This window comes from Aspergillus neoniger, assembly GCF_003184625.1.
Source record: "Aspergillus neoniger CBS 115656 unplaced genomic scaffold BO87scaffold_24, whole genome shotgun sequence".
Taxonomy (NCBI): domain Eukaryota; kingdom Fungi; phylum Ascomycota; class Eurotiomycetes; order Eurotiales; family Aspergillaceae; genus Aspergillus; species Aspergillus neoniger.
The window spans coordinates 91,351-118,071 of NW_020291152.1; the positions used below are offsets into that span (position 1 = coordinate 91,351).

General features: G+C 48.3%; 6 protein-coding genes across 6 annotated transcripts; 5 read left to right on the plus strand and 1 right to left on the minus strand.

Moving 5' to 3' along the window:
- Window positions 1–3,086: 3,086 nt before the first annotated feature.
- On the plus strand, window positions 3,087–6,336 carry BO87DRAFT_398584 (hydrogen/calcium exchanger domain-containing protein; the record flags this gene model as incomplete). Its single annotated transcript, XM_025625380.1, has 7 exons — window positions 3,087–3,547; window positions 3,604–3,900; window positions 3,953–4,246; window positions 4,589–4,768; window positions 4,832–5,083; window positions 5,172–5,649; window positions 5,704–6,336. 7 exons carry the CDS (start codon window positions 3,087–3,089, stop codon window positions 6,334–6,336), a joined length of 2,595 nt encoding a protein of 864 aa, XP_025477811.1.
- A 102-nt stretch (window positions 6,337–6,438) lies between these two features.
- BO87DRAFT_107217 (uncharacterized protein) lies at window positions 6,439–6,905 on the plus strand. Its single transcript, XM_025617836.1, has one exon. It carries the CDS (start codon window positions 6,541–6,543, stop codon window positions 6,781–6,783), a length of 243 nt encoding a protein of 80 aa, XP_025477812.1. The 5' UTR covers window positions 6,439–6,540; the 3' UTR covers window positions 6,784–6,905.
- A 1-nt stretch (window position 6,906) lies between these two features.
- Window positions 6,907–8,010, plus strand: BO87DRAFT_107216 (putative cyclin-dependent protein kinase complex component). The gene has a single exon (XM_025617835.1). The coding sequence runs from the start codon at window positions 7,177–7,179 to the stop codon at window positions 7,924–7,926; it is 750 nt and encodes a 249-aa protein (XP_025477813.1). The 5' UTR covers window positions 6,907–7,176; the 3' UTR covers window positions 7,927–8,010.
- On the plus strand, window positions 8,011–8,324 carry BO87DRAFT_107110 (uncharacterized protein). The gene has a single exon (XM_025617832.1). The coding sequence runs from the start codon at window positions 8,095–8,097 to the stop codon at window positions 8,260–8,262; it is 168 nt and encodes a 55-aa protein (XP_025477814.1). The 5' UTR covers window positions 8,011–8,094; the 3' UTR covers window positions 8,263–8,324.
- Window positions 8,325–10,311: 1,987 nt separating this feature from the next.
- On the plus strand, window positions 10,312–11,785 carry BO87DRAFT_107188 (DHHC family palmitoyltransferase). Its single transcript, XM_025617833.1, has 3 exons — window positions 10,312–10,629; window positions 10,685–10,797; window positions 10,850–11,785. The coding sequence occupies exons 1-3, from the start codon at window positions 10,445–10,447 to the stop codon at window positions 11,497–11,499; spliced, it is 948 nt and encodes a 315-aa protein (XP_025477815.1). The 5' UTR covers window positions 10,312–10,444; the 3' UTR covers window positions 11,500–11,785.
- Window positions 11,786–15,691: 3,906 nt separating this feature from the next.
- On the minus strand, window positions 15,692–17,907 carry BO87DRAFT_408180 (lysine N(6)-hydroxylase/L-ornithine N(5)-oxygenase family protein). Its single transcript, XM_025626131.1, has 2 exons — window positions 16,700–17,907; window positions 15,692–16,642 (listed from the first exon to the last, which is right to left on the minus strand). The coding sequence occupies exons 1-2, from the start codon at window positions 17,563–17,565 to the stop codon at window positions 16,009–16,011; spliced, it is 1,500 nt and encodes a 499-aa protein (XP_025477816.1). The 5' UTR covers window positions 17,566–17,907; the 3' UTR covers window positions 15,692–16,008.
- Between the last annotated feature and the right edge of the window lie 8,814 nt (window positions 17,908–26,721).

Sequence of the window (26,721 nt, forward strand, 5' to 3'; positions counted from 1 at the left end):
AAAAGAAAAAAAATTTGGCAAGGCAAAAAATCTCGTAACAGATTGGTGGTATACCCCTCCCGACGGTAGCCGTTTACGATTGTGCCAGTGCCACCCAACCGCATTCGCCATATCGCTCGAGTTCACGAAATTCCTGCATAAGCACCACGTGATCGATGCATGGTCTGACATGTAAAGTTAGTTAACTAGTAGTTGGGCTACATGAGATAATGTCATCATTAGGAGTTGTCGTCATTGGAGGCTTGGAGTATGGCAATTGTTCACTTGACACAGAAGGATTATTGATAACGGGCGATCTCCCTCATCTCATGGATTTTAGCTTCTTCCATTTCTTCCACAACTTGGTGGAGGCAAGGTGGGTATTTTACACGCACCACCAATCAGAAAACACACCCTTCATGTAAGTACCATGTACAGAATATCTACCTAGTACCTAGAACCATAATCACATACCAGACTAGTAGTTAGCAGATCCCCAAAGAAAATAAGGTACTCCAACAGTCACCACATGACGACAAGTCCCTACTTTGTACTTACGTACGTACTTTGGATATAGAGTATCTACGTGGATCAGATCAGCAGGATTGACTCCTGTCAACCAATTTAGTAGATACCTTCAAGATATTTGTTACGTACCTTTCTACTCGTATGACTCTTACAAACGATTCTCTGAAGCAAGTAAAAAACAGGCGCTGCTACTCGGATCTATGTCAGATTCAGGATCGAGATGTGTGTAGGTAAGCCTTAAAAACAACATCGGTGATGGAAAACTAAACGGCATTTTGACATTCTTTCCTTGCAACCAGCAGTAGCATACCTTTCAGTCCCGAAGAAGGTACTGACGAATAAAAAATGACGTCTTCTATCTGCGGGGAAGTTCTCTCAATACCTAATTCCATGTGAGAGATAGGCATTGCATTAGCCTATATTCTTATTTTGCTGTCAGTGATCGAAATAGAGAGTAAGTACGTAAGAGAGCAGGGAAGAGGACACTCGGAGTGACTGCCCGCTGTGCGGCAGGCACTATCACTTAGGATATAGTACTTGGGTTAAGGGCCGCGGGTCCTAGCTGGGCCCCTGATCCAGGACAGCGGAGTCCTATTTAATTGTTTAATTTGCCTTTTGTCGCAATTCCGGTTCAATGCTGGGGTCTGTTCTAGGTTCCACTCTTTTACTCTACGTACTTACACGGAGTACTACTACAGTACTCATAATATATTTGCTTTTAAAATCGCGATGAGTCCTTCCACTGCATCCTCCATCCCATTGATACTTGCATCCACATCAATTGAATAGTTGTAAGTAAGATAGGGTTTAGTGTTTACTACTATCTATATCGTTGTGTGCTAAGTGAATGCACGGTTATAGATTTCGAAAAGGAGGATATAAGCTGTGTCGAGACTCGAGACATTTTGTCAAGCCAGCCAACTGCCGGGAAGTTTGCGGGAGCCCGCCAAGCTAGGCCATGTTTACCGCTTGCTCTCAACCTTCGGTGAGTCCCCACCTGGAGGAGGCGAGCTGCAGGATTCGACGCGAGTCAATCGTGGCTGTGTATCCGGTATCGACAATGCGTGAACCGGCCCCTCCTTACGATACAGAGCCCAAGGTCACTAAGTCAGCATGCTTGAGACAACCGCGTTGTCAGAGGATACAGCAGATCTCTCCTAATACATACTCTATATTATGTATATCTAACACGGGAGACACCGGCCATATCCGACAGATTAGGAGCAAATAATGCTCTGGAGCTTACAGCGGGATGATAATCACCCAGCAGCTGACGGGTCTGTTGACAGCTTATTTTTTTTTTCTGGGTGAGCCTTTAACAGCTCACCTGCCGAAGCGCCACGGCTCCATCCAGAGGCCGCACTCCGATGCTCATAGGCTCGCCAAGACCACAGCGTGGGCACAATGTTTCGAACTTGGACAACCCAAGGGTAAACTAAGGAACTCGGGGATCGCCTCAGCTGAAGGGGCCCAATTCTCCTGAGTGTCTGTCTTTGCAGATGCACTCTGGTGATGCGCAGCGAAATACCGTCCAGTATTTCTGTAGAAGTCCGAAGGATGGCAGTCCGCAAAAGCTGGCATACAATACTGCCCATATGCCATACTGTGTAAAATCTTGGTTGCACTGCTTGCATGGATTAAGATCTCCAGAATAATCGCGATCATGATTAGCGGGAAATAGAATATGTATGATGTTCGCTGAAGGTGGTCTGGTCTACATATCAACTTTTCCTTCATGCAGACAGTCCCAGCCCCAGAAATTCCCCTCGTGTCTTTCACTTTCTACTAAAGGAATAGTACACAATGACACTCGTCTGCCACATCTGCAAAGCCAAGCATATCCAGCTGAAACTCCTGTTATTTTTTTTTTCTCTCTCTCTTTCTTCTAATGCTATAGATCCACAGTTATTATCCCCCGTACATAATCTCCGGTGTCCATGCACTATCTTGCTTGTCCTCTACTCCCGTTCTCTTTCGTCTATCCTTGGCTTTGGGCCTCAAGTCTCCCTCTGACTATGCCCATGTGTGCCTGAGCTTACTAGAGCATGTATGCCGGGATAACCCAGCTTTGCTTTATCTCACTACTGGTTTCATTGAGGGATTTGTCTACCTTGCTCTCCAAACATACCTTATAGAAGCCAGTGTCCGACCAGTAAGAGCTTGATTCTGGCCGGTCATCGAGTCAACCAACTTCGCATTCCCCCCAGACAATGGCCTCCAACATGGATGGTGACAGACGGAGGTCACGATCTTCTCAGAAAGGAGATCTTTCACAACATGATGGAATTTTGACACCGGATGCTACGCGATCGGCTTCGAAGTCGCAGAGCGGTACAATACTACCGACTCACAATGAGAAAGGACACCGACGGCACCATAGTCTGTTTCGAATCGATACTGCTGGAGAAAGTGGGAGAACTGGCGTCCATCCACTTCATTTCCTGCGCGTTTGTTTTCGGAGTACCTGCACTCTTTCCATGCTGGTGAACGTCCTCTGGCCTTTCGTCCCAGCTGCAATTGCACTTCACTTCGCTCGACCGGATCTTCATGTTTGGGTATTTGCCCTCAACTATATCGCAATGGTACCTTCAGCGAACTTGCTTGGCTTTGCGGGTGGCGAGCTAGCCAAAAAGCTGCCCAAAGTATTTGGCGTCCTGCTGGAGACGTTTCTCAGTTCTGTCGTGGAAATAGTCCTTTTCATGGTCTTGATCCACAAGGACAAGGGAGGCAATCTGATCCCTGTCATCCAAGCCGCCATTCTAGGCTCGATCCTGGCAAACCTCCTTCTCTGCTTAGGCCTATGCTTTTTCTTTGGAGGCATTGGGCGAGAAGATCAATCATTCCATGAGGCCGTCAGCGAAGTGGGCTCAGGACTCCTTCTAGTGGCAGGGTTCGGCCTTCTGATCCCGAGTGCTTTCTATTCGACTTTAAAAAGCAATGCATCGCATACGCATGTACAAATCTCGACAGAAACACTGAATCAGTCTACACTGATTATCAGTAGAGCCACAGCCGTCATACTCCTAGTGGCTTTCATCATGTATGTTGTCGTCTCCCAAAATACGCCGATAACTCCTATTTACTCATGTGTCCTAGGTATCTGTTCTACAACCTCCACAGCCATCATAGCATATTCGACGAAGTCCTTGAATTCGATGAGCATCTGGATGAAGATCGTGAACGGGAAATGAAGCGCGCAAAGCTTACGTTGATTGAATGCTTTGTGGCTATTGCAATATCTCTCGCATGCGTCTGCATGTCGGCCGTCTTCCTGGTGGAGGAAATAGAGGATATTGTCAATGAAAGAGGTGTATCTGATAATTTTATGGGCCTTATTCTTGTGCCACTTGTTGAGAAGGCAGCAGAGCACTTGACTGCTATTGATGAGGCTTGGTAATTACATCCATTGGTGACTGCCCAATCTTCCCTTGCTGACTCGAAACAGGGACAATCAGATCAATTTTGCACTCTTTCATTGCCTGGGTCCTTCAATCCAGACTGCGCTGTTGAACGCGCCGCTCGCAGTCATTGTCGGCTGGGGTATTGACAAGGATATGGGTCTGAATTTCGAGATCTTTATGATTGTTTTGGTCGTTTTGTCCATCCTAGTTGTTGGAAACTTTCTTCGAGATGGCAAGTCCAACTATCTGGAAGGGGGGCTCTGCGTTCTGGTCTATGTTATTATCGCCGTCACTACATGGTACTACCCTCAGATTGTGGCGGAGGGTGAGTCTGAGGCGTGAGAGACGAAATGGACTGACTCCGCTCGGGTGGGTACCCGTGTATCAACAGTTCCGATATCGTAATGTATAGATAGTAGTGGGTATTCTATAAACTCCCCTTCACTCACGAGGTAGATATTGGTGAATGGACAGAGCCTTCAGTAGACCTGGCAGTCTGTGTTTGATCATTACTGTTTGTTGAAAGTATCATAATCTAGCGCTGTTGAGTAGTGTGATGGAGTTCAATTCCCCAAAGTGGGAGGGAGGCTGAAGTGGATTATTTGTTCAGGTTGTCCTGAGGCGGCAGCAGAAGATTCCGCGCGGAGCGCCGACAAACCATCATCACGACCCAACCGCAGCAATCATTCAATGGACCCATCATCGACCATTATCTCCGCTCTCAAAGATCGCGAACTCTCGATCAATCGCGATCATATCAAGTCCGCCCTCGTTGAGAGGATAGAAGGTACTGAGATTGCAAAATGGCTGACGGAGCATCTCAGTACCGACACACTGTTGTCGCAAGAGGAGCTCATACTGTATTTCTAATCCCGCTTCACAACGGACCTTTCCCAGTCACTGATTGCTTTGCTTACTATTAGGTACTCGAAACTTGAAGAGTCCGGTGCCTTGCAGAGCCTTTTCGCCAATCCTAATCTCAAAGCAACTCGCCCGCTTGTGGATGATGACCTTCGACGCGCGATTGAAACACTAAACGCCTCCACGGCTGCAATACAAAGACAGACCAAAACACTAGCATCGCAGTACGAGAGCTTAAACAGGTCTATCACCTCGGATGACGAACTGGGGCTCAGACAAATTCGGGACAATGCACGATTGCGCCAGAAGCATACGTCAGAAAGACAAAATATAGCTGCCGCGGTAGTGGTTCCTTTTCTTGATTCAGTCACAGAGCTTTGCTGAGTATATGACACAGTCCAGTGACTTGGCTCACGCATTGGAATCAGAGTTGAGAGGCGTATCTGAGCAAGCTTCAGCAGACGCCAAGAGGATACTTTCGTCTCTGACAGCTCGATTCAAGGAAGATGATAGGTTGATCGCGAACCTGGAGAGGCTGGCATCCGGGATAGAAACGAGCCAACAAGATGAGAACAGTGCAAAGATAGCTTTGGAGAGATGTACTGCCCTTGCTCAATGCCTTGCCGATGAGATCAGGTGTCGACTCGATCGGTTATATCTGGAATCGATACAGGCAGGACTAATGATAGCGCGAACTGAGCCAGCACCCGCTGAAAATGAGCCGTTGGCTGCGCTGGAGGAAGAACTTGAATCCCTCTATCCCGAAATCGAAATACTAGCTGAGATGTCCACGAAACAACAGTTCGCCGAACCTATAATAGGCGAGTTAAGCAGTCACCACGAGGAGCTGCAAAATGCCTCACATGAAACGTTGGACTATGTAAGAGACGGATTCCCCCCCTCCCCATCAATATGCCGCACTGACACCGTCCAGGTTTTGGACGTAGTATCGGAGATGACATCGTCTACAAATGGCCTTGTCAAGTGCCTGCAGGACAGGGAGTCTTACTGTGGAACTCTGGAAGCTATCGCTGCTGCGCACCGATCAGAGATTGGCGATATCTTCTTGAACCCGCCTGTTAACAGGAGAGAGTCTTTGAGACGTTCCTCTGTACAGCCCGTTTCGGTTTTTACTTCAGCACAAAAAGACAATCGGCTCCATGATTCTCAATCAATAGCGAAAGTGTTACGCCGAGTAGGATTATCTTTGGATTCGGTGCTCCATGCCGACGAAGCCAGTGAATGCGCAGATAATCTAAAGGAGAAACGATATCAGTTGACTGAGAGCCTAAATGACCATGGTATTGCCGCAGACTCGCCGCTCATGGCTGAGTTACTCCCGACAGACCGGGCGATCCAGCTTCTCTCCACTTCCTTGCACGCCGATTCTGAATTCGAGACCTCACTTGCGAATCTGGACCACCAGAGGAAGCTATCTAATCTCGAAGACGATTTGAAGGGTGTTCAGAAGGGGCTTGAGGGACTCGACATGAGCGTGGTTCATAGAAGAGATAGAGGGCAGGAGAAATTTGTGGAGATGTGGGGTTCGAAGGCCGTGGACGACTGAGCCCTGAGCGGCCTGAAGTACATATTGTGAACATTAAGATACGCTGTTTGCGCCTGCTCTTGAAATGCCATGTCTACTGGAGGCACTATAGATAGTTGCGCCACTGTATTTGTACTGCGGGAGTGTGGTAGGTACTAGAAAATATCCTTAATGTCATAGTTGCTTGATAGGAGGCAAACCGCTCATGAATATCGTAAGTGACGCATGTACTTGGGTATTTGCGCTGCTTGGCTCGCAAATTCGGAGCTCCTTTGTTTTAATGAAGCTAGTATGTCACACTCTGCATGGAAGCAGAATCGATTGCCTGTTTTGATAAGGGTAACGAAAGAAACGGTTGGGTTGAGATCGGGCGCACTAATATCCGGCCAACTCCATTCCTCGCCTTTCACATTCCACCCTGTTAATCTGTACACCTGGAAATCAATCCCTTTCCCCGTTAATGTATAGTGATTCAGCAGGCAGGCCTTTCTTGGTGCTTTCTCAAGTCGTCTGCTGCTGCTACTGACCGGCTAGTGAGCTGATCTCGACCCCAGTCACATAGGTAAAGTGAGCAACCCAAGGAATGTTTACTGATAGCCGCCCACTGACAGATCGCACAGATGTTTCCTCCCTAGTGAGAAAATTAAGCACCGCCGTGTTTAATTCGAGCTACAGGCTTTTTATCTCAGACTACGCAGCCGATTCGACTCGAATCTATTGCAGATATTTCAGCATCAATTACATGCTGGGCAGTGTCCCGACCATGCGATACCTATCGGGGAAGTCAATATCCGCCTGTAGGTCCAGGGCCATCTGTGGCATTATTACCCTTGGTTACCCGACAACGTACAAGGTCTCGCGATGAACAAGGAGAGCCCGTCGACTGTTGCGAGCCTTACGGAGGCAACTAATCCAATCCGCTCACCGAAAGAAGATGAATCAACATTGGGGTCCAACTACCCAACTGATGTCTTCCAGATCTCGCCTACGGTAGCACTGGGACTGCTGTGCACAGGTGTTGAAATGCTTGTGGAATCGTCCGCAGAAGAAGTGGGTTATTCTCGAGGAGCTGCCGTTCCTGTTCCCGGGCCCCTAGTCCATAGCGACAGTATATCTAGCGGGGAATCTACGCCAATAAGGGTCACTGGGTTATATCGCTCCACAGACAGCTATGATGAAGCAGGTCGTCACCTAAAACAGCAGAGTGTGCTGTCAAAACGATTCTCTTCGAAACGCCAGCCACCGATCACGCTGCAGGAGTATTTGCTGCGTATGCACAAGTTCTGCCCTATGTCTACAGGTGTTTATCTGGCTACAAGCATGTACATCATGAGGATGGCGACTATTGAACGGGTGATAGTCGTCAGCCGGAAGAATATGCATCGTCTGGTGCTTGCTGGACTTCGCGTGGCGATGAAGTCCTTGGAAGACCTCAGCTATCCCCACAGCCGCGTTGCTAAGGTTGGGGGTGTGACTGAGCGCGAACTGTCGAGGCTCGAAATCAGTTTCTGTTTCCTTGCGGATTTCGAACTACGAGTCGATGCGGATATGCTCGTCGACCAATTAAGATTACTCCGAGAGATAGGCTGTCGCGGGGATTCCCTCCGTTGAAATTAGCCTTGATACGTTCGTGGAGCGAGCATAGACACTTTTATCTCCCACTAGGCGAATGTGCTTTGGAGAGGCCTGCAAGCGCCTTGGGAATGGCGATGGCCTTGTAGTTCTTGATTAAACTGGAAAGGTCCTCCGCAGATTGGTCCGGGGTGAATTGTGGGGCGCATGGTTGGACTGTGGCCTTTCAACTTGAGCATCATCTTTTCTGGGATACTCTATTACGTATCTACCATGAGAACGCCAGATCGAGGGACTTTTCTTGCTTCCGATTTTGGAGAAACAATTCTGTGTGCACGTATTACAATGCGGCTGCCTAACCGCCCCATCAGTTAGCGACTGGTGTATTGTACTAGTGAGCTAGACAGCTGGGCTGAGTAATGCCTGTCGGGCGCAATTCGTTATTATACTGATTGTCGGACGGAAATTCTGTTCTCAGGGTACGTTAGACCCTCTACCATCAAGGTGTACCTCTATATCTAAGGACCGGGCTTTCAAAATAGTATGATAGTAAGAAAATTGCTGAGTCCCATGTAGCCAACTCGAATGCTCGTTCCCAAGTCGGCGAGGGAGTTCGTGTTCGCATTAGTATTAATGCAGGGAAGTTGTGGGTAAATGTAGACCACGTCGCGAAAGGCGGAGTGGGAAGACGATCCGTCAGCCTTTCGGGAAGGGAGAGGCTCATCCCCGGGGCTTGCCTGCTGCGCCATGGTTTGTTGCTGATACACTCAGCTGTTCTTCCGCCCCCATCTAATTTTCGGTCTTCTCTTTCTTCATCACAGCGTCGAAGGCCACCGTTGCCTTTCTGGATACCACAGTACCGGCTTCAAGACATCCCGTTCACTTCGCAATGCTCCTCTAAGTCGGCCTCCGCAAGACTACTCAACTGACTCGTGACCGCCGACCGCTTCAACGACTACGTCCTTCTTTGCGGCGGCAATTCTCTGTCTCCCCTTCCTCTCTGTCTAGTCCAGGAACAGTCGCGCGCGTGCTGGACTCAATTTTTGATATAATCCCGGTTATCTTTTCGACATGTCTTCCGGGACTCCGAGCAGCAGCAGCTCTGCTGGTTTGGGACAAAGTCCGCACTCCCTCCCCAGCGGCAAAGGCACCACCACTCCCCCGAAAGTGACCCAGCATGATGCGACCGTTGAACTTAAAGACATGAAACCGGAACGCGCTGGTGTCAAGGGCTCAATCCCCATTGGGGAGGATGTCATGCAGATTGCCCGTATAGGAGAGATCGCAGTTATGCAGAAAATGTTTGATGAGAAGAAGTCTCACCCCAACTATAAGGACGAAGAAGGAATCACCCCGTTACATGTGCGTGTTACCAATATGTCTTTCGCACTTGTCTTTTGTATTGATTCCGAACTAACAACGCTATTTTCCTCTTCTAGTGGGCCGCCATCAACAACCAATATGCCATGTGCAAGTTCCTACTCGACTCTGGCGCCGACGTCAATGCGAAGGGAGGCGAATCTGTCGCTACACCCGCGATGTGGGCAGCTCAACGTTGCCACTATTATATTGTGCATCTTTTGCTTCAGCACGGCGCGGACCCTCTTCTTACCGACGTCCAAGGCTACAACATCCTACACCTAGCTACTATCGACGGAAATGCCTTTCTGCTTGTGCTTTTACTTCACCAGGAGATCCCGGTGGACGTTCCCGATCAACAAGGTCATACAGGGCTGATGTGGGCGGCATATAAGGGATTCCCCGCCTGCGTGGACCTATTCCTGCGCTGGGGCGCTAATGCCAATGCCGTTGACGACAGCGGCTTAACTCCCTTACACTGGGCTCTGGTCAAGGGATCGTTGCCTTGCGTTCAGAAGCTCATTGAATATGGCGCTGATAGGTTCGCGAAGACCAGGGATGGTAAGACCCCAGCGACGGTAGCGAGCGAAATGAATACCACGCGTGTGTGGTATCGTGCTCTGGACGAGTGTGGCTATGACTTCGATGGGAACACGAAGGTTCTTCCCTTCGGATTGACGCCTTGGGTGCGGAACAAGAGCACCATGTCTAAGTTCTTCTTCTTGTGGCCTTTCTTGATGATTTTCGTAGCCGTCTGGGTTCTCAGTAACTTAGTTGTGTTCGCTGCTATCCCTATTATGATCGCAACAGCTTATGGACTTCAATGGTTGGCCCAGAAAGTGGCCAGTCAAAGCATTTCAGAGTATAGGATACTGCAAAAGACGGTACGTCAACGGTTACCCCTTGCATCTCCTCACTCTGTTCGTCACTGATCCGCAACCCAGCCTTACCTATCGGGCGTTTTTGCAGGCTCTTTGTTCTGGGTTGGTGTGAGATACATCTTCTACGTGCTGCCAGGTGAGGCTTTCCCTGCTCTTCGTATACATGTTTTGAATCCGATTTCCAACGGGATTATGCGAAGCCCCAGCCAAGAGTTTACTAATAGTCACTTTTGCCAGCCACATATACCACAAATCCCATCTCGAATATCTGTTTTGCTCTGTTCTTCTCAGCAACAACATATTTCTACTTCACCGCGATGATTGAAGATCCTGGGTTTGTCCCCAAACTTGGCAGCAGAAACCAGCAGCGAACAGTTATTGCGGAACTTTTTGAGCAGTGGAAATTCGACGAAGAGAACTTCTGCGTTGCGTGCATGATTCGAAAGCCTTTACGGAGCAAGCATTGCAAGCGCTGCGGGCGCTGCGTTGCAAAACATGACCAGTAAGACCCTAATTGAGACTGGAGTTAAAAGCTCAAACATTGACATCCTGAATAGTCACTGCCCATGGATTGATAACTGCGTAGGCGCCAACAATCTGCGCCATTTTGTATTATACATCACGTGTCTTGAAGCGGGTATAATTCTTTTCGTGCAGCTGACATACTCCTGTAAGTATCAACTCCCCTTCTTCTCCGGATCAAAGACTAACGGCTAGTACAGACATCAATGTCTTGCCAGCACCCGTCAATCCTACCTGTAATGTGATTAACGATGCGCTATGTGATTTTGTACTTCGTGATACATTCACCCTCGTCCTTGATGTGTGGGTCATCATTCAGCTGGTCTGGGTCACTATGCTCTGTGCTGTTCAGCTTGTCCAAATTTCGCGGAATCAGACGACATACGAAAACATGAGGGGCCATTCGATTGACAGAAGCTACCCAAGCTCTCGTGCTTTTGCTTCGGCTTTGGCTGCAGGAACTACCTCACTCGATGCTGCTGGCCTTTCCTCTGCTGGCCAGGGACCGAATCCAGCTCTTGCCCATGGCCACCGGCACCGGAGGGGCGGTTGTCTGAAGCAGTGGACTTCCCTTCTCGGCATTGATGCCTTCTTTGCGACAGCAAGGGATGGGTTGCGAGATGGTCCACGTGCTTCTCGGGCGAAGAATCCCTTCTCTCGTGGTGTAGTCACCAACTGCCGGGACTTCTGGTGCGATCCGGCTCCATACTTTGGACAGCGGGAGGCGGGATCTGGCATGCTCGGTGGTGAAGCAATCAACTACAACCAGATGTACGAGATGCCGTCACGTATGCACAGCGGCGGAAGATATCGGAGCCTGGCAGACGAGGACCCGGAACGGAATGCATAGATGCGTTCTTGTGTCTTCGATTGACTGACCATTTAGGGTTCTCAATATGCCCTTCAGACGACCAATAACTTCCGAGGAGATGTTTCGATCTTCTATATGCGATCTAATGAGTACCGGATGAGCCTTTCCTTCTGATGATATGTTTGACTGGAATAGATGGTCATGGATTCGGTTTTGACCCTTCATGCCCTCACATAATCTTCATGTATTATCTTCTGCATATAAAGATCATGATATATTAGTAGATACCTTTACTTTAGACCAAATATAACCTGGCAGATTACTGAATAGCATACATTGCAGGCTAATCTATCCAACCGGAGAAAAAGAAGTGGGTGTAATCATCACCTTGCTATGAAGCTAGAGGGTGCTTTTTCGAGATGACAGGGAACGGTGTAAGGACCGCCAACCAACTTGAAGCCCATAATAGCGCAATGCACTGAGTACAACTGCTTTGATTCAGCCTAAGAACTTAAGGAGTGGATAAAATTACAAAGAGTGAAGTGTGAGACGGGGGAAAGGGGAGAGAGAGAGAGAGAGAGAGAGAGAAAGAGAGAGAGAGAGAGAGAGAGAAAGAGAGAGAGAGAGAGTGAGTGAGTGAGTGAAGGATACATACCACTGCAAAAGGGTAATAATAGAACAGGATGAGGATAGTTAACCGTAAGTAAGTAACGTACATACAGCGTCTATACAAGGTTCATACATACGAAGATAATCTCCACACCCGCGCCCCATACTGAACCAAGCTTCTGAAGCCGAAAAAGCCGATGTCGCAATAATAAAAATTACAGAGTATGCATGCATGTATGCATGTTATGTATGTATTCTTCGTTTTTTCTTCCGTGTCTAAACCTTGGAGAAACTTTTTTCACTTTGGAGTAAGGGGAATGGGAATGATTGGTCTGAAACCTATTTTTCGTCTGGTTGTGGCTTTAAAACCTTAGACCCAAAGTCAAAATGTCACGCTAAGATCTTATCTCGGCAGGAGCGGTTTCATTGATTGATTTGATTGTATTTTTTTTGCTGGACGTACTTGACGGTAGGTGCCCTTTTTGACTTTCAGACTTTTGTTACTCCCAGAGTCGTTTTTTGAGTCGTGGGGTGTATGTCTTCCTTCTGCCTTTCCTTTTTTTCTGTTGTAGGTAGATTAATCAAGTATGTATCTATCTACATCGATACATATCCCAAGTTCAAAAAAGTCCATCTAGGCAGACAGCCACCTACCTAACTTCCCTCGTAAGTAACCGCAAGCCTGTGCGGTGGGTCTGTCTGTCTGGCTTCCACACACACGCTTGCAATCCCGGACTTTTCAATTTCATTGGGTATCTACATTATGGTATAAATGTTCCCGGGACCACTCTTCGTCACGACCTGAAGCTGGGCACTACATAATTAGTAGAATAGAAAGAGATTTAGTGGCACCAAGTTACGAATTAATATGTGATATGATCCATGGATCACGGATCCAATATATTATTATCTGATTGAAGCGGTCAGGCCACCGCTTCGTCCAAGGCAAGTGGGCTGTATGTTTTTTATTTCCATCTGATAATGATATGAAGAAACCATGGATCCATGGAACGGTAGGTGTTGGCCTGATTGATTAGGGCAAGGTGGTGAGGTTGTTGAGGATGGGTTTGATGTTTGCTTCCTATTCGCTTTTATGCAAGGGTATATAGGCTACAGTGATTGTTGACTCGAATTTTGTTGGTTGTTTTGTTCGTTACGTATTATATGGGGGACATGTGTAGTGGTTCCTAACGATTAAGTTTTTTGCTTCATAGTATGTAGAATATAGATTCATGCATCAGATGATCAGGGTCTTTTACTTTTTTTTCCTTCCCTTTTTCTATTTATTGTTTCTGACCTTGCTGATCTCGCAACATCCCACGGATGATATTCCAGATAAACTCGTGTGCTTTTTTGTTGGGTTGCAGGATGCAGTGCAGGCTGGGATTGCAGATTGTTCGATCTTCGCCCTCCTGACACAACTAGTAGTATCTAGATGGGGGGGGAAAGAAGAACAGGACCCTGGAAGATGGAACACCGGTCGCCGGTACCTGGCATAGCCGGCCTTTCCACAAGCGTGGACCGTCTGATCGGGTCACACAGCACAAGCATGCTACATGGTAGTAAGTACATCCGAAGTTCATATCTAGCTAGCTAACTAGCTATAAATGCATCCAAGCTCGGAAGTCCTATCTGATTAATTCAGGTGGACATTCTGTGACAAACCTACTAGACCTGATACGGATGTTTTTCTCTCCTTCTCGTGATATACGCGTGGGGCGAGAAGGGAAAGAGGCACCGGAGTTCGCGGAAACGGCGAGAGTACTTATTTTGAACATTTGGTGCTGACTAGCTGGCAAGCTGGTCAATGTCTGCCTGCCTGCCTGCCTGCCTATCCAGGATAAGTAAGTAATTTCAGCTGCCTGCTTGCGATTTTCTGAGCAGGCTGCAGCCGAAAACTGTGTTGTCAGGGACAGGAGACTAACAACCTTGACAATTTTTTACGATTGGCGGAGTGAGGTGAATAATACTGGCGATTATTATTATTACCATTATAATAATAATAATAACTGTGGACATGCCACTGGCCCAGACCTGAATGGAGATCGGCGCATGTCTAGGGAGTCGACTGTTCCAGGCGCCCGTTCCGGTTTCCATGTCGCATGGTTCCGCGTGTACTGCTTAGGGATTAGTCTCGTCTCGCCTCGTCTAGTCGCGTTGTCTTTGCGCCAGTAGCAGCAAAGGTTGTTCAAATCAATTGTTGCATTATCCAACAATACGAGATTCATCGACAGATCGTCTTTCAGAAGTTTGAGAAAGTAGGAAGTAGCGTGGTGTATAAATACGTAGGTAGGTAGTTGAGTTTGAAGACGAATCCTGGAGTAGGAAAGGAGGCTAAGTACTTGCCTTGACTGTTTCAAATTCTTCTCCGCCCGTTAAGTGTTAGCTACTCCCCAGACAGACAGAAAAGTACGTACTGTGTATAGCTACTTACTAGCTAGATTAATATTACGGCAGCAATTGTTCCTCATGGTCTGACCATTGCACCGGAGTGGCCTCCTTATCTAGCCGGGCCGAACAGCACGATGATTTTTTCTTCTTATTTTTCATTATTTTCCTTGTTGTCTTCGTTATTTCCCTCACCTCCAAGTCCCTAGGGCCTTGGTATTGTGGGAACGAAGGAAAGGGAAAAAGCGGGGACGCTAAGAATTTATCAATCACTGATCAAGCTGTTACCTGATCGATCAAAACTGACTGGGAGTTTCTCGTTGGATGTGTTTCGGAGAGGTCCGTTTTTAGTGCTACCGGTATAGGTTTAAATCCGAGAAAATCCCTCGGGAACCGAGACATAAGAAGGGCTGGTGGCAGCTATGGTCGGGGAAAGGGGGCCAGAAAGCAAACTAATTGAGTAACCCGTATACCGAAGCGAGAGGGTAAGTTAGTGTGTGCGTGCGTGTGGGTGGATATGAAAAAAACGAGACCACACGGATCAATCTGCATGGTGCCTCATCGTAATCAATCAGTGAGTGGGTCTCTCCATCCACCCAAGTGGTCCCCTGGCAGCGAATGGGCGTGGAGAGCGGGAACCGCAGCGGAAAAACAGCGCGCCTGGCTCGGCCATGGGCGCTGATGCGGTTGGGGGATGGCGCCATCAGATAACGTGCGAAAATTTTTATCTGATCAGATTATCAGAATCCCTCCCCGACCCTCAACCAAGGTTGAGAGCCAGCGAGTCAGCAACGCCCACCCGCTTCAATTTCTCTTGCTCGGAGTCCAATTGACAATTGTGTTCAATTCCATGGACCCTCCTCCTGGGATTTATTCCCTCACTTTGTTTCCCTCGTGTCTGTTCAGGTGTAGAAACCCCGTTTTTTACCTTGTTGCGTATTCCTGGCGGCGGTTAATTTGGTCAGGGCCAATTAGCCTGGTCGCTTGACGTCAGCGGGTCCGTGCTAGACCGGCGGTTGTGCGACCAGCCCACTCGCTTTTCCCTCCTAGGCACTCATTCTCGTCCCCCTGTCGGTTACAGGCGCATGTCAGAGGGGGCGGATAAAGTTTGAGGAGAATGAATAACATCTGTAGCAGATAAAAAAAAAAAGGAGCAACGTGCGCAATTCGCATGGCCTTCTCCCTTAACACAATGAGCGGTGAAATTTAATCAATAAAGACAGACTTGATGCATTCCGATCTCTATTCGTTATACAATTCCAATGTGGCTGGCTATATAACTCGCAATGGGGTACTTGGGGAATCAGATGATGGGGCAGTAACAATAGTAACAAAGTATAGGTAATGAAACAGAGAATTGAACACAGATACAGTCAAGTAGATGATCGCAAAAGAAGATATCACCCCCTACCAATTTGTTTGGGGATATGCACGCTCATTTTCCGGGGCATTCTTTTGCTGCAAAAAAAAAGAAATGTCCGCCCTAGCGCCATCATTCACGCGTCTAGAAAGCGGAAACCCCTCCTGGGTTTCCGATCCGACGTAAAGCCTTTACAGCATAGCGCGCAACTTCGTGACCGGCACCGTTGCACCCGCAAGCTGCTCGCCAAAGATCGACTCCACCATCTCTCCACCGCGTGCTGCCAGCACCGACAGAAGACTGTCGCTCAGTCCGTGTGTCTTCTCGTTACAGCCCTGCAGCCAAATTCCAGCATAGGGGCTGACCTTGCTGGGATCCATCTCGACCCGGTAATCCCGGCTCGGCTTCCATTCCTCCTGGCCCTCCGGTCGCAGATGCTGCACATTGCTCAAAAGCTGTTCATGTGCGTTGCGGTAGTAGCCGGTCGCCACCATGAGTGCATCCACCTCCAGTGTCTCCTTGCCGTCGCCAACAAGGCTGTCCGATCCATCCTTGGTCGCCCTCACGTGGATCCGCATCCGACTCTGAGGTCCATGGTGTTCGACTCGCGTGATCTTGCGTCCGGGGAGGATGCGGTGCTGCCATTGCTTCTCATCGGGGTTCTTGACCCGCTGGACGTACATGTCGTGGTAAATCTCCTCAATGAGTTCAAGGCGGACCACACTGTAGTTGGTGGCCTTGTCGGCCTTGAGGGAACGCTGGCGCTCTTCGGCAGAGAGGTTATAGAACTTGTCGACACGTTCGGGGTTGAAGACCTCGTTCACACTATATTATTTGCTGTTAGTCGCGACATGATGGGAGTGCGAAAGACATTATACTCACAAAGGAGAGTCGTCACTAGGCCGCATAGCCGAATCTCTCATGATTAGTGTTGTCTTCGAGTTGGGGTATCTCTTTTGCAAGTCGTGGAAGATCTCAGCAGCACTCTGGCCACTTCCAAGCACGGCAATGTTGTAGGGTTCGTTCGGGTTCTTCAGCAGGTGGGGCAGGTTGGTGCAGTACTTCGAGGAGTGCATAATGCGGGGGTCCTGGGGCAGGCCTGGGGGCATCTTTGCTGAGCCACCAAGTGCAGTCACCACCTTGCGCGCTCTTCTCGCGATGATCTCACCCGTCTCAACGTTGCGAGAGCGGACGGTGAAGAAGTCGACCACCGAGCTGGTAGGGTCCGTCTTTCCGGGAGTCACATCGACAACTTCCTCCCCATAAGACACGACATCGGAGAACTGTTGCGCACACCACCGCATATAGTCTTCGAACTCCAAGCGGGCCGGAAGGAACGTCCCCAAATTCGTGAAATGGATCAGACGATCCTTCTGGTGCAAATAGTTGAGGAAGGTGAAGCTGCTGCGAGGATCACGAAGGGTCGCCAGATCCTTGATGAAGGAGATCTGCATCCTGGAACCAGGGACCAACATGCCCGAGTGCCAAGCGAACTGCTTCTGGCGCTCGACAAAGCAGACCTTGGGCTGCGATCCAGGCGCAGGAGCGGACTTGTTCAGACAAGGGTCCAGAGCATCGTGCAAGGCAATTGCGATCGCCAAAGAGGCAGGACCGAAACCCACGCAAAGCAGGTCGTGAAGCTCATCCCTGGGGGTGGCCTTGAGCTTCGAGGGCACTCGCTGCTGCTTGGAGGGCATGCTGCGCTGGCTGTGGAAGCTCACTTCTGGCTTCCGTACCGCAGGTTCCATTGATGCAAGCTTAGTAGGAGAATAAGAGAGGTAAAAAAGGTGTGATTGAAAGGAGAGGTAGAAGTCCCGTGCTCAGAGTTCGGGGAGCAGGAAGATGGGAGGAAGACGCAATAATGATGGGATTCTGAACGAAGGTGGGAGAGAACCGCGGCAAATGGTGGGAGCGATGGTCGTAGTTATATCCCCCGGTGGATAAACAGAAATGGGGGGGAAGGACAGTAGCTTCGAACTTAGTAGACACTGGAGACCTTTGCGCCGTAAGAGAGAAAAGAAAATAATAATAAATTAAAATAGAATAAAAAAAAAATCAAGGTACCAAAAGAGTAAATTCGACAAAAAAAAATTAAAAAATGTTCAGAAAGTATGACGACCGTAAAAAAAGGAAAGGGTATCAGCGCCGAGCCCTTCTTTTTTTTTTTTTTTTTTTTTTTTTTTTTTTTTTTTTCCCTTCTCAAGCAGCGGATCCGTAAGGACGGGTTTTTTCCAGACCACCGAGTAAAAGCAGTAGCCGGTGGTGGTTCTTCTGACAGCGGGCCGGCATTGGCCTATTTGATAGGCACTCCTCGGTTCCACCACCTGCTACATGAGAAACGTGGTTGTTGCTCCTCTTTTTTACGTATTGTTTTGATGCTGGGACACCGAGGCTCTTGACGGTTGGCGATGTAAAAGTACGTATAACAAGTAGACTATTAACGACACTGAAGCTTGGTCAAGCAGGTTATCCAAGAGAGGATTGGTGGTGTCTCAGCGTTGATCTTGTAAGGGGAGGTGAGTCTTCACATATTAGTAGTATAACTGAAGAAATCCAAACGCCATATGTCGAAATCTCAGGCATATATGGCAGTTCCCTCGGAGATAAGATGATGTTTGATCAGGCCCAGAAGAGCCACTTGTGGTTCTAACTTGTAAACGAAGTGCTAACCGTAGCCCCTCCCTTTCTTGCCTTTCCTCGCCCCAGATCCGTTTGCACCCTGGGAAGTTGAGGATCACGCCACAATTACCATCACCATCACCCGCAGTGACAATTCATCCGAGCATATTCAGCCAGCTATACCCATGAATTATTAAATGGGATTTGAAAAAGCAAAGAAAGCAAGCAATAAACCAGGCTGCCTACTCAGTCTCCGAGCCCCGAGAGCCGACCATGGGAGCCCCGCAGCATGATCCGGTGTGTGCAATTGTCCAGGAAAAGTGGGATGATGGACGCTTAGATTAGATCCGCAGTCGCCCGATGTCGGGAAATTTCACGGCGTTTCAAAACTGGGCTGAATGGCGGTATCCGTATTGTATTGACGCCCAACTTACATTACTTCCTGTGGCCGCTTAGACTGTTCAGGTACCAATCTTGATAAGCTTTCCCTCAACACAATTGAAAACCAGCATAACCGAGTATAGGCTCTTGTCCGTCAAAAAGCCGCTCAGGCATCAAATAATTGGTCGCCATTCTCTTTGGGATCGCACGATATCTCATCTTTTTTCTTTTCTCCCTAGGCCGCCCGGTGACCATTGGGGGCGTACATTCATGCTAACCCCCAAACCTTGGACTGGTGGCGTACCCCAAATGAACATCCAGGGACCACTCCATGCATTGGAAACCTTTCCCGCTGCATTTCCATGTCGGCGATCAGTAGTAAGGTTTGCCGGTCAGCGGGCCTCAGCAGAAAGTGATCGCATGGATACGGTGTCCCACACGCGCATGCGAGATCGCAATCTGTACGGAATGCGGCAAGCTCCATTAGAAATTGACTGTACTCCTTCACCTCTCTGAGGGCTTCCTACACCGAATGATCATTCGAATGACCAAGATCATCTACCTGTCGAAACAAGACTAGTAGTCTGCGGTGCCCATCTTTGCTGGCTGATCATACGTTAGTTGGTCTCAAGGACCTGCGTGAATGTGATTTGCTTCTTCGGCTGTTGTCTGGACCTACCAGATATCACGGATTGCTAATCTACTCGGTTTAGACCATCCTATGCCCTACCTTCTTCGGAGAGCTCACTGCTGCCCTGATCTTCGCACCGGCTTCGACCTAACAATCTACGGTTCGCAGGAAAGAAGGAAATTAAAAAAAAAGGAAGGGACCCCCCTCCATCGCCCCCACACCACAGCAATACGAAGTTGTAAGTATCCCTGTTCGATAGATGTCCCATAGCCCCATGCAAGCATCCAGCAGTTCTACTCTAGTACAATGTGGTGGATACTTACTGTCTCACTTGGAGTGACTATCCAAGTGCTGCCCGTCTATACACAATATATCAGAGGGAGTTTGTCAAGGAGGGGGGGGGGGTAATCTCCCACGACACTTTTACTATTGAACCAGTAACAAATGAGCAAATATAACCAGAGCCAGACTTTGAAGCACGTGCTTTTTTACACTTGAAACATATAGAAACATCTGATCGCCAGACCTTGTAGTGTGTATATGACATGGGAACATCATGGCCCGCACGGTTACCCCGCCGCAAAATCCCCCTCCTTTGGAACTCGGACGTGAACAGGGATCATTTGTCTGAATTAGAGTCCACTATGGACGATCTTATTTTCTCCATTACTCGGCTTAGGTCCTGTGCACTTTCATTTTCATTTGACGAAGAGATATTTGAAAGCGTGGGTCGACACTGGCCAAGGCTAAAACTGGATGACTATGACTATGAACTGATTTGCCCGAAGCTTCGGCTGGCCGATCGCGGTTTTGGTCTTACTCATTTTCCAGCGCTTGCCTCGACTACTAGTGCTGCTGTGTACTTGTGGGTACCTTGCTCCTTTGATCGTGTGGTAAATCTCTTTCAAGTACCTAGTACTACTTACGTATGTCCGAAGTCGATCCATGAGCCTGTCGACCCTCACCTTGTTTTTGTCTCCACTCCAATGCAGCAGCCCCCCCTCATCATACGAGAGAGTCCGCTTATTTACCGCCATAATCGAGCCTCGAGCTTATGAATATCTAAACCATGGTTGGCTCGTGCAAGACGCTACCTAGGCAGCTAATCTCGTCCACGCTATGGGGGTAGCAGGTTGGGTATCTTGGTCTAGTTCAGCCTCGAATCATGTGCCAATATGCCAGGATCAGACGCCATTGTTAGGAACAAATGCAACATTCCTCTTTCAATGGCATTCTCCAGCCACCCACTTGTTCCTTGAGGTATTTCCCCTCTTCCATAAGATTTGCTTATATCACGCGACCTCTGACTGGCCGTGCCCCCGCACGATAGATTATTCCATACAACCCCCATCTCTTACCAAGGAAATGATAGACAGACCTTCTCTCAGATGATGCAAACCAATGCCACTGTAGGAGATCTCACTTTCCGCGAAAATACCTATGGAGCTCGCTTCCTGCTTCTATTACATAGTAGTAATGGTGGGTCCCCCAAGAAGGTAGTTGATAGAAATCAATATGTTGTTGATTTCCCTCGTGTTAGCACACAAATGAGACTCGGTGCTTTAAAAAGCCACCCAAGTGTCCTCACAAGTGATACTCAAGTATGCCATGTATCACAACTCGACAAATCAGTTACTCAAGGCGATACCTCTCCCCTTTATTTACATGTGAGCTGCCGCACGCATCTTAGGCAGAGACTATGAGAATACTCGCTACCCAGCAATACTATGCTCAATCATCATCAATCGTTATGTCACAGTACAGTCCTGTTCGAAAAGCCCTAATGATTATGCAAACCTATATTCGTGGGGCGTATCTGGGTGACGCAATCGCTTCATATGATGTACCCTATAGTGCAGCCTGCACTTTGACGAACCCACCGGTATACTGCAGATATAGCGGCCTGTACAGTAATTCGTGAAGTCCTTTGGGATTAGCCTTCGAGGATGATCATCGAGTACTCCTACTGTGACTAGTTGATGACACAATAGAATGTAGTGAAGCATGGGAGTCTTCTCAATAATAAGACAGTTGCTACCTATGTAAGAGCCTTCAATGTATATGGCCAACAGCCCTTTGCATGGTTTCAGAAACATGTTGTCTAAATCAACTACCAGGCCGTCTAGGATGGAGAAAGTGTACCGATACCTTGGTCCGACGTACCCTAAAGTCACACCACAAGGCATTATCATAGAGAGAATACTCTTAAACAAACTTCGCATTTATACCATGGCTCAGTATCCCAGACCTAAGCCGCTTGCAACAAGAATTAAGGGTCATAGCTGAATTTTAACAGCGACGCCAGTCGGTCCTCGTAGTCAATTACTCGAAATAGCACTATACTAATATTGCGCTTATGTTAGTGTGAGATGATACTTTCTGAAACTGAAGGGGCTTCCTGAAGAAACATCCCATTGAACTTGTATCACACCTCTGAAACTTGTCATGCCTCGAGCAGATGGAACACGCTGTCAGAGCACGTCCGAATCCAGAGTGCAGCTGCCTACCTATTGTAAAGGCAGTTGCGCAAGTCCAGCACTATCTTTGGACAGCCATCCCAACAGCACCGTCTTTGCATGAAAGCTTTGTAGTACCTACCATAACATTGGCACGCATGGTTTAAGAGCCCCACGCTTGTAATTCGAAGCACTCCCTTTATCTGTCATGGTAAAACTCCGAACATCATTCAATATAAATTCTCCTTCCTGCCTGTCTGATGGATATCGCCGGCTGAATGCTGCATGCACTTGCACAGCGCATTTCTCCAGTCCCCTTGCTGCAGAATTTTCTATTCCATGCGAGATAGAAGCAAAGATTGCATGCTCTTGCTGCTGTCATTCTGATGCACAGTGCCGTATACTCCGACATACTCAAATATCCGAATGGGAGAATAGGAAGTTATGGGCGTAAATGCGCATTTAGACACCTTCGGGATCCTTCTGTATCTATAACATCTGAGAAGCTCAGGAACTTGCTATTCATAATTTGGTGCTCGGTTCAAGCATCTACAATCTTCTAGTTGTACTAAGCAAGTGACTATCAGAGAAAGTATGGAAGCGACCGTTTTCATCTTAGTAAAATCATAGAATAAACCTCCACTTGGGCGGCGGGAACATGGGAGATACTAATATCACTGAGCTCCAATTCAACAGAAGCATTTTACCAATGGCTATAGCTTTGTTTGTGGCTTATCAACCGTAAAAGTGAACCTGACGCACAAATCCAGTTCTTGCTTCTCTGCACTAGCCCCGATGCTAAACACCTTACGCAAAAGTCCAGATGTGTGTTGGCGACAATGGACTCTGAAGCCCAGGATATTGTCGCTATACCTCGTTTGTTCCCTAGCAGAACAACTAGTATGCTCTTGTTCTGTCACGAACAGCTAAGGATATCCCGCAATCCTCGAAAGGCTGTATGTTCAAAGAGACTCCAAACAAGCCCGGCTAAACTAAGCATGTTGAATGAACATGTACGATGGTAGTAGGACAAACTAACACTAGACCTACAGTCTCTTCTGCATCCGTTTCCCCAAATACTAGTGAACGCTTAATGCGACCGCAATAATCCCGCAACAGCCAGAACTTGTTTCACACAGCTATAGAGTTCCGCAATATGTCGTTTGCTGAATACCGGATTAAGTGAGTGCATTAATGCTCCCTGAGGGTATTGCTGCTAACTCACCGACCCAATAGACCAAGCCACTACGATTTTCTGAAGATCTGAATGGCTGAGGGACGATTGCAGGGTAGGTAAATCAATACTATCGAGCATCCCGTGCAGCAAAATCGGGATTTGGTGCAGCCTCAGCTACTGATGAGACATGTCATATTCAGCTAATAATGGCCGTGGCGATGTAGATCATGGGCGACAAGATTAGATTTGGGGTTCATGCAGTAATACGATATCAATTACCGATTTAGTCGAAGATGTTGCGGACGGACCACGCCGAGAAACGGCCAAAGTGGCTGCAGAAAGGTTATGGGGTCTTAAGGGCTCGGCGTAAGGGATAAGATCACTGCATGCAATCTATGCATGATTGCTGAGTTGAATCTCTATCTTTACCTTGTTTGGGCTCACGGCGACATAACCTGAAGCAGAGCAGATCTTTGCTGAGTCATGCTGTCGACAAACGCTTGGACTTCTAGGGATGGATGAAATCCAATAAATCGAATCAAGGGTTAGAGTAATGGCCTGGATCTGCCAAATAATTGCCTATGGCCATGATAAAATAGTGCCTGAGGCGACTTTCACGCAAGATTAGTATGTGCAAGGAACTGGGTTCAGGTGTTGACATTGGCTCGTTGAGTGGTAATACTCTTAGTTGTGGTTGTTGATTGCGCTACTATATATTTTGGGGATAGTGCTATCATTCGAGCGGACTAAATCTGCGCTTTACCAACAACACCATTTAACACCAGTAAGTTACTATCGTGATAGCGCAAGATACTCCAGGGGCAAGGAAGAAAACATCTCATGGAAAATTCGCATCAAGATCCAGGTATCTGGTATGAGAGCACAGCCAACGTCATCGATGCCCGATTGTCGGCTCAGGACAATAGTCTACCCATGTTCACTTTGCAAGTTCAGTCGCCTGAGGCAACGAGACCGTTTCATTCCTTCAGACGCTAGAGCACGGAAGCTGGCAATCTAGATGGAGATCGTGTGGGGTATACGCCTTATGTCGAGAATTATGATTTTATCCATCATATTCGGGGTACGTCAAGGTCGGTTGACTGAGTATCTTATGACGTATGTACGAAGGGGTTTATGGAGAGGAAGTTGGTGGTATGTATCATACTGGGAATTGCACGACAGAAACGGTAAGTACTAGGGATATCCATCCACCTGAGACTATGATCTGCGACTGGGGGCCCTCCGACGTCAGTATCTCTCGATTTGGACACGTCGACAATGAGGGACAACACGTGGTGCTGAGGGGTTTGGTCCGTAGGGTTGAAGTTGGGCCTCTCAAGATAATAGTGGCGACAGCGTGGTAAACAAACGCGTGAGTGAGACTTGTTGGCTACCCTGGCATCTAGGTACAAATCACATTGTTTACCTAATGTCAAAGTGGCAAGTTATGAGGTATTGGATCTGCCTACTACGCCTATGCCGCAAGTTTGTTTGGAGAACAACTAGAAGGATGATGGAAGCACGGGAAGATGGGGCGTCGGAACCCAAAAAGATGCCTAAGCCGCGCCGTGCCTGACTCAAGTCTTAGTAGTTGAAAGGTGTGGAGAAAAAGACAATGACCAATTTGAAATAAAACCAGAACAAACGAGAAAGAAAGAAGAATAGTTTCACACTGACGAGATCTTTGCCACTATCATCTTTCTATTGGCATACTCTGGATACTACTAGTGGATATAGCACGAGACTTGGAAGCAGAAAAGGATTGGTGGCAATAACTCAGGGAAAGATTACTACTACTTACTACATCGTACCAACTAGTAGATTGGCAGCTCTTAGCCTGGCAAAACCTAAGCGTCTCATACGTAGTTGGTGGCCGGATTGAACCAAGCGAATACTCGAATTTTTGGTTTCATTTTGGCGCACATGCAAGGGAGCAGGATAAATGAGTTGATCCGGTTCCCCCGCGGTGCTCTTATCAACCATTATCGATATGATATTGTTTAACAATGGGGGAGGGGCGATGGCGGATAGAACCCGAAATCTTGTCTTGGAGCGAAAGAGCCGGTACGGGAGAAATTACTAGTACCGCGGGATGGATGCCTGAACATCATCCAAGCCAGGCTAGCTAGTCAGCCAATCAAAATTAGACCAATAAAGGATGATTTAAATCTTTAGACATAGGTTAGAGGAATGTTAAGAACTCTGTGCTGCTTTTATGTGAACTTGGGCTTAACTTGCTTCACTGTAAAGTGTGGTAAAGGGGCCTCACAGTAAATGTGTGTGTGTATATGTACGGTAACTAACGCGGTCTGTAATCGTATGATCCACGGGGAGGGAGGGGCGAACCCTGCCTGGGGGTGGGAAAAAAGACGCGTGAGACTTCCGGCGCTAAACCCAAAGGAGCGGGGCAAACAACAACAAACGACGCGAGAGTCGCGCGTGCGACAGAAACATCAAGGTTCCCAAGGCGTAACTGGCTGGGTACCTGAACCTGAACCACTCAAATCCTGCCGACAGAATCGCTAAGTACCTAGTAGACGACCTTAGTAAACTACTAGTCGTGGTCACCTAACTGACCACTATGTTCATTCGCTTCTTTTTTTTTTTCCTTGCCAACCTCTCCCAGTGTGTTGTGTCCCCATCATCACCTGTCCTCTCTCCAGCCATCGACTATCCACCTTCCCCAACCTTAACCGTCGAAACTCTCCTCCCATAAGGGAAATCCATCGGACGATTGATCTCTCATTATTGAAGGTTGGCTCTGCATACCGCAACTTCCGTCTCCAGTCGCCAGCCCCTCCGTCCGGCCGCCCATCCTATCTCCCACCACTATCTCCACTACGTCCGACTACTGCTGTCCACCACTGCCGCCTCCCCATCCCTTTCTTCGTTTCGACTCCTCTGCTTCGCGTGGCTGTCTGCTTCTTTTTTTGGGGTATCATCTCGCGTCACCCCTTGCGCAATCAGTCCCTCTGCCGGAGAAGCGCAGTCATTCAGGTTTTAAAGGAAGAAAGGGAGACGGAAGGGAGACGAATCTTGCTGCTGCCGGTGTCCTTCTATCAAATCAAAATCATCCCTCTCGCATCCCTCTCTGCAACTCGTTACCTCTTCTCGCGCATCGCTTGCAGTTATTCGCAGTTTGGGAACTTTCTCGCGTCCGCCTCGTCGCGCCTGTCCTCGTTCCTGTCGCCGCTGCATCCTCGCGCGTCGCGCCTGCTTGTTTTGACGCCTGGGTTGTCACCCTGAAACATTCCGTCTTATCGAACGATATCGCATTAGGCGCCGAGCGACACTGCGAAGCTCCCTTCAAGGATATTGCGTGTTTCAGGCGCGTGGCCCCGTGCCTCAGCGCGAAAGAGTCCCCGCTTGTGCTTGTGCTTGTTCCTGCCCTCTCCCACACACTCTTGGGGTGTATGGAGGCTTCAACAAGCGCATTCGAAGCCCCCCGTGGTCTCGGAATAGGCTGGTGATGTACAGCCGTCGTTTCGCATCTTCGACTTGTTTTGGCTGCACCCTGCCATAGGCGCGCAGCCTTACTTTTCCTAGCATTCCACTGCGGTCAACAACAACTTCCGACCCCTGTCACTGGCTAGACCGACAGGCGGAAGAAAACACCGCCACACACACTCTCTCTGTTGGG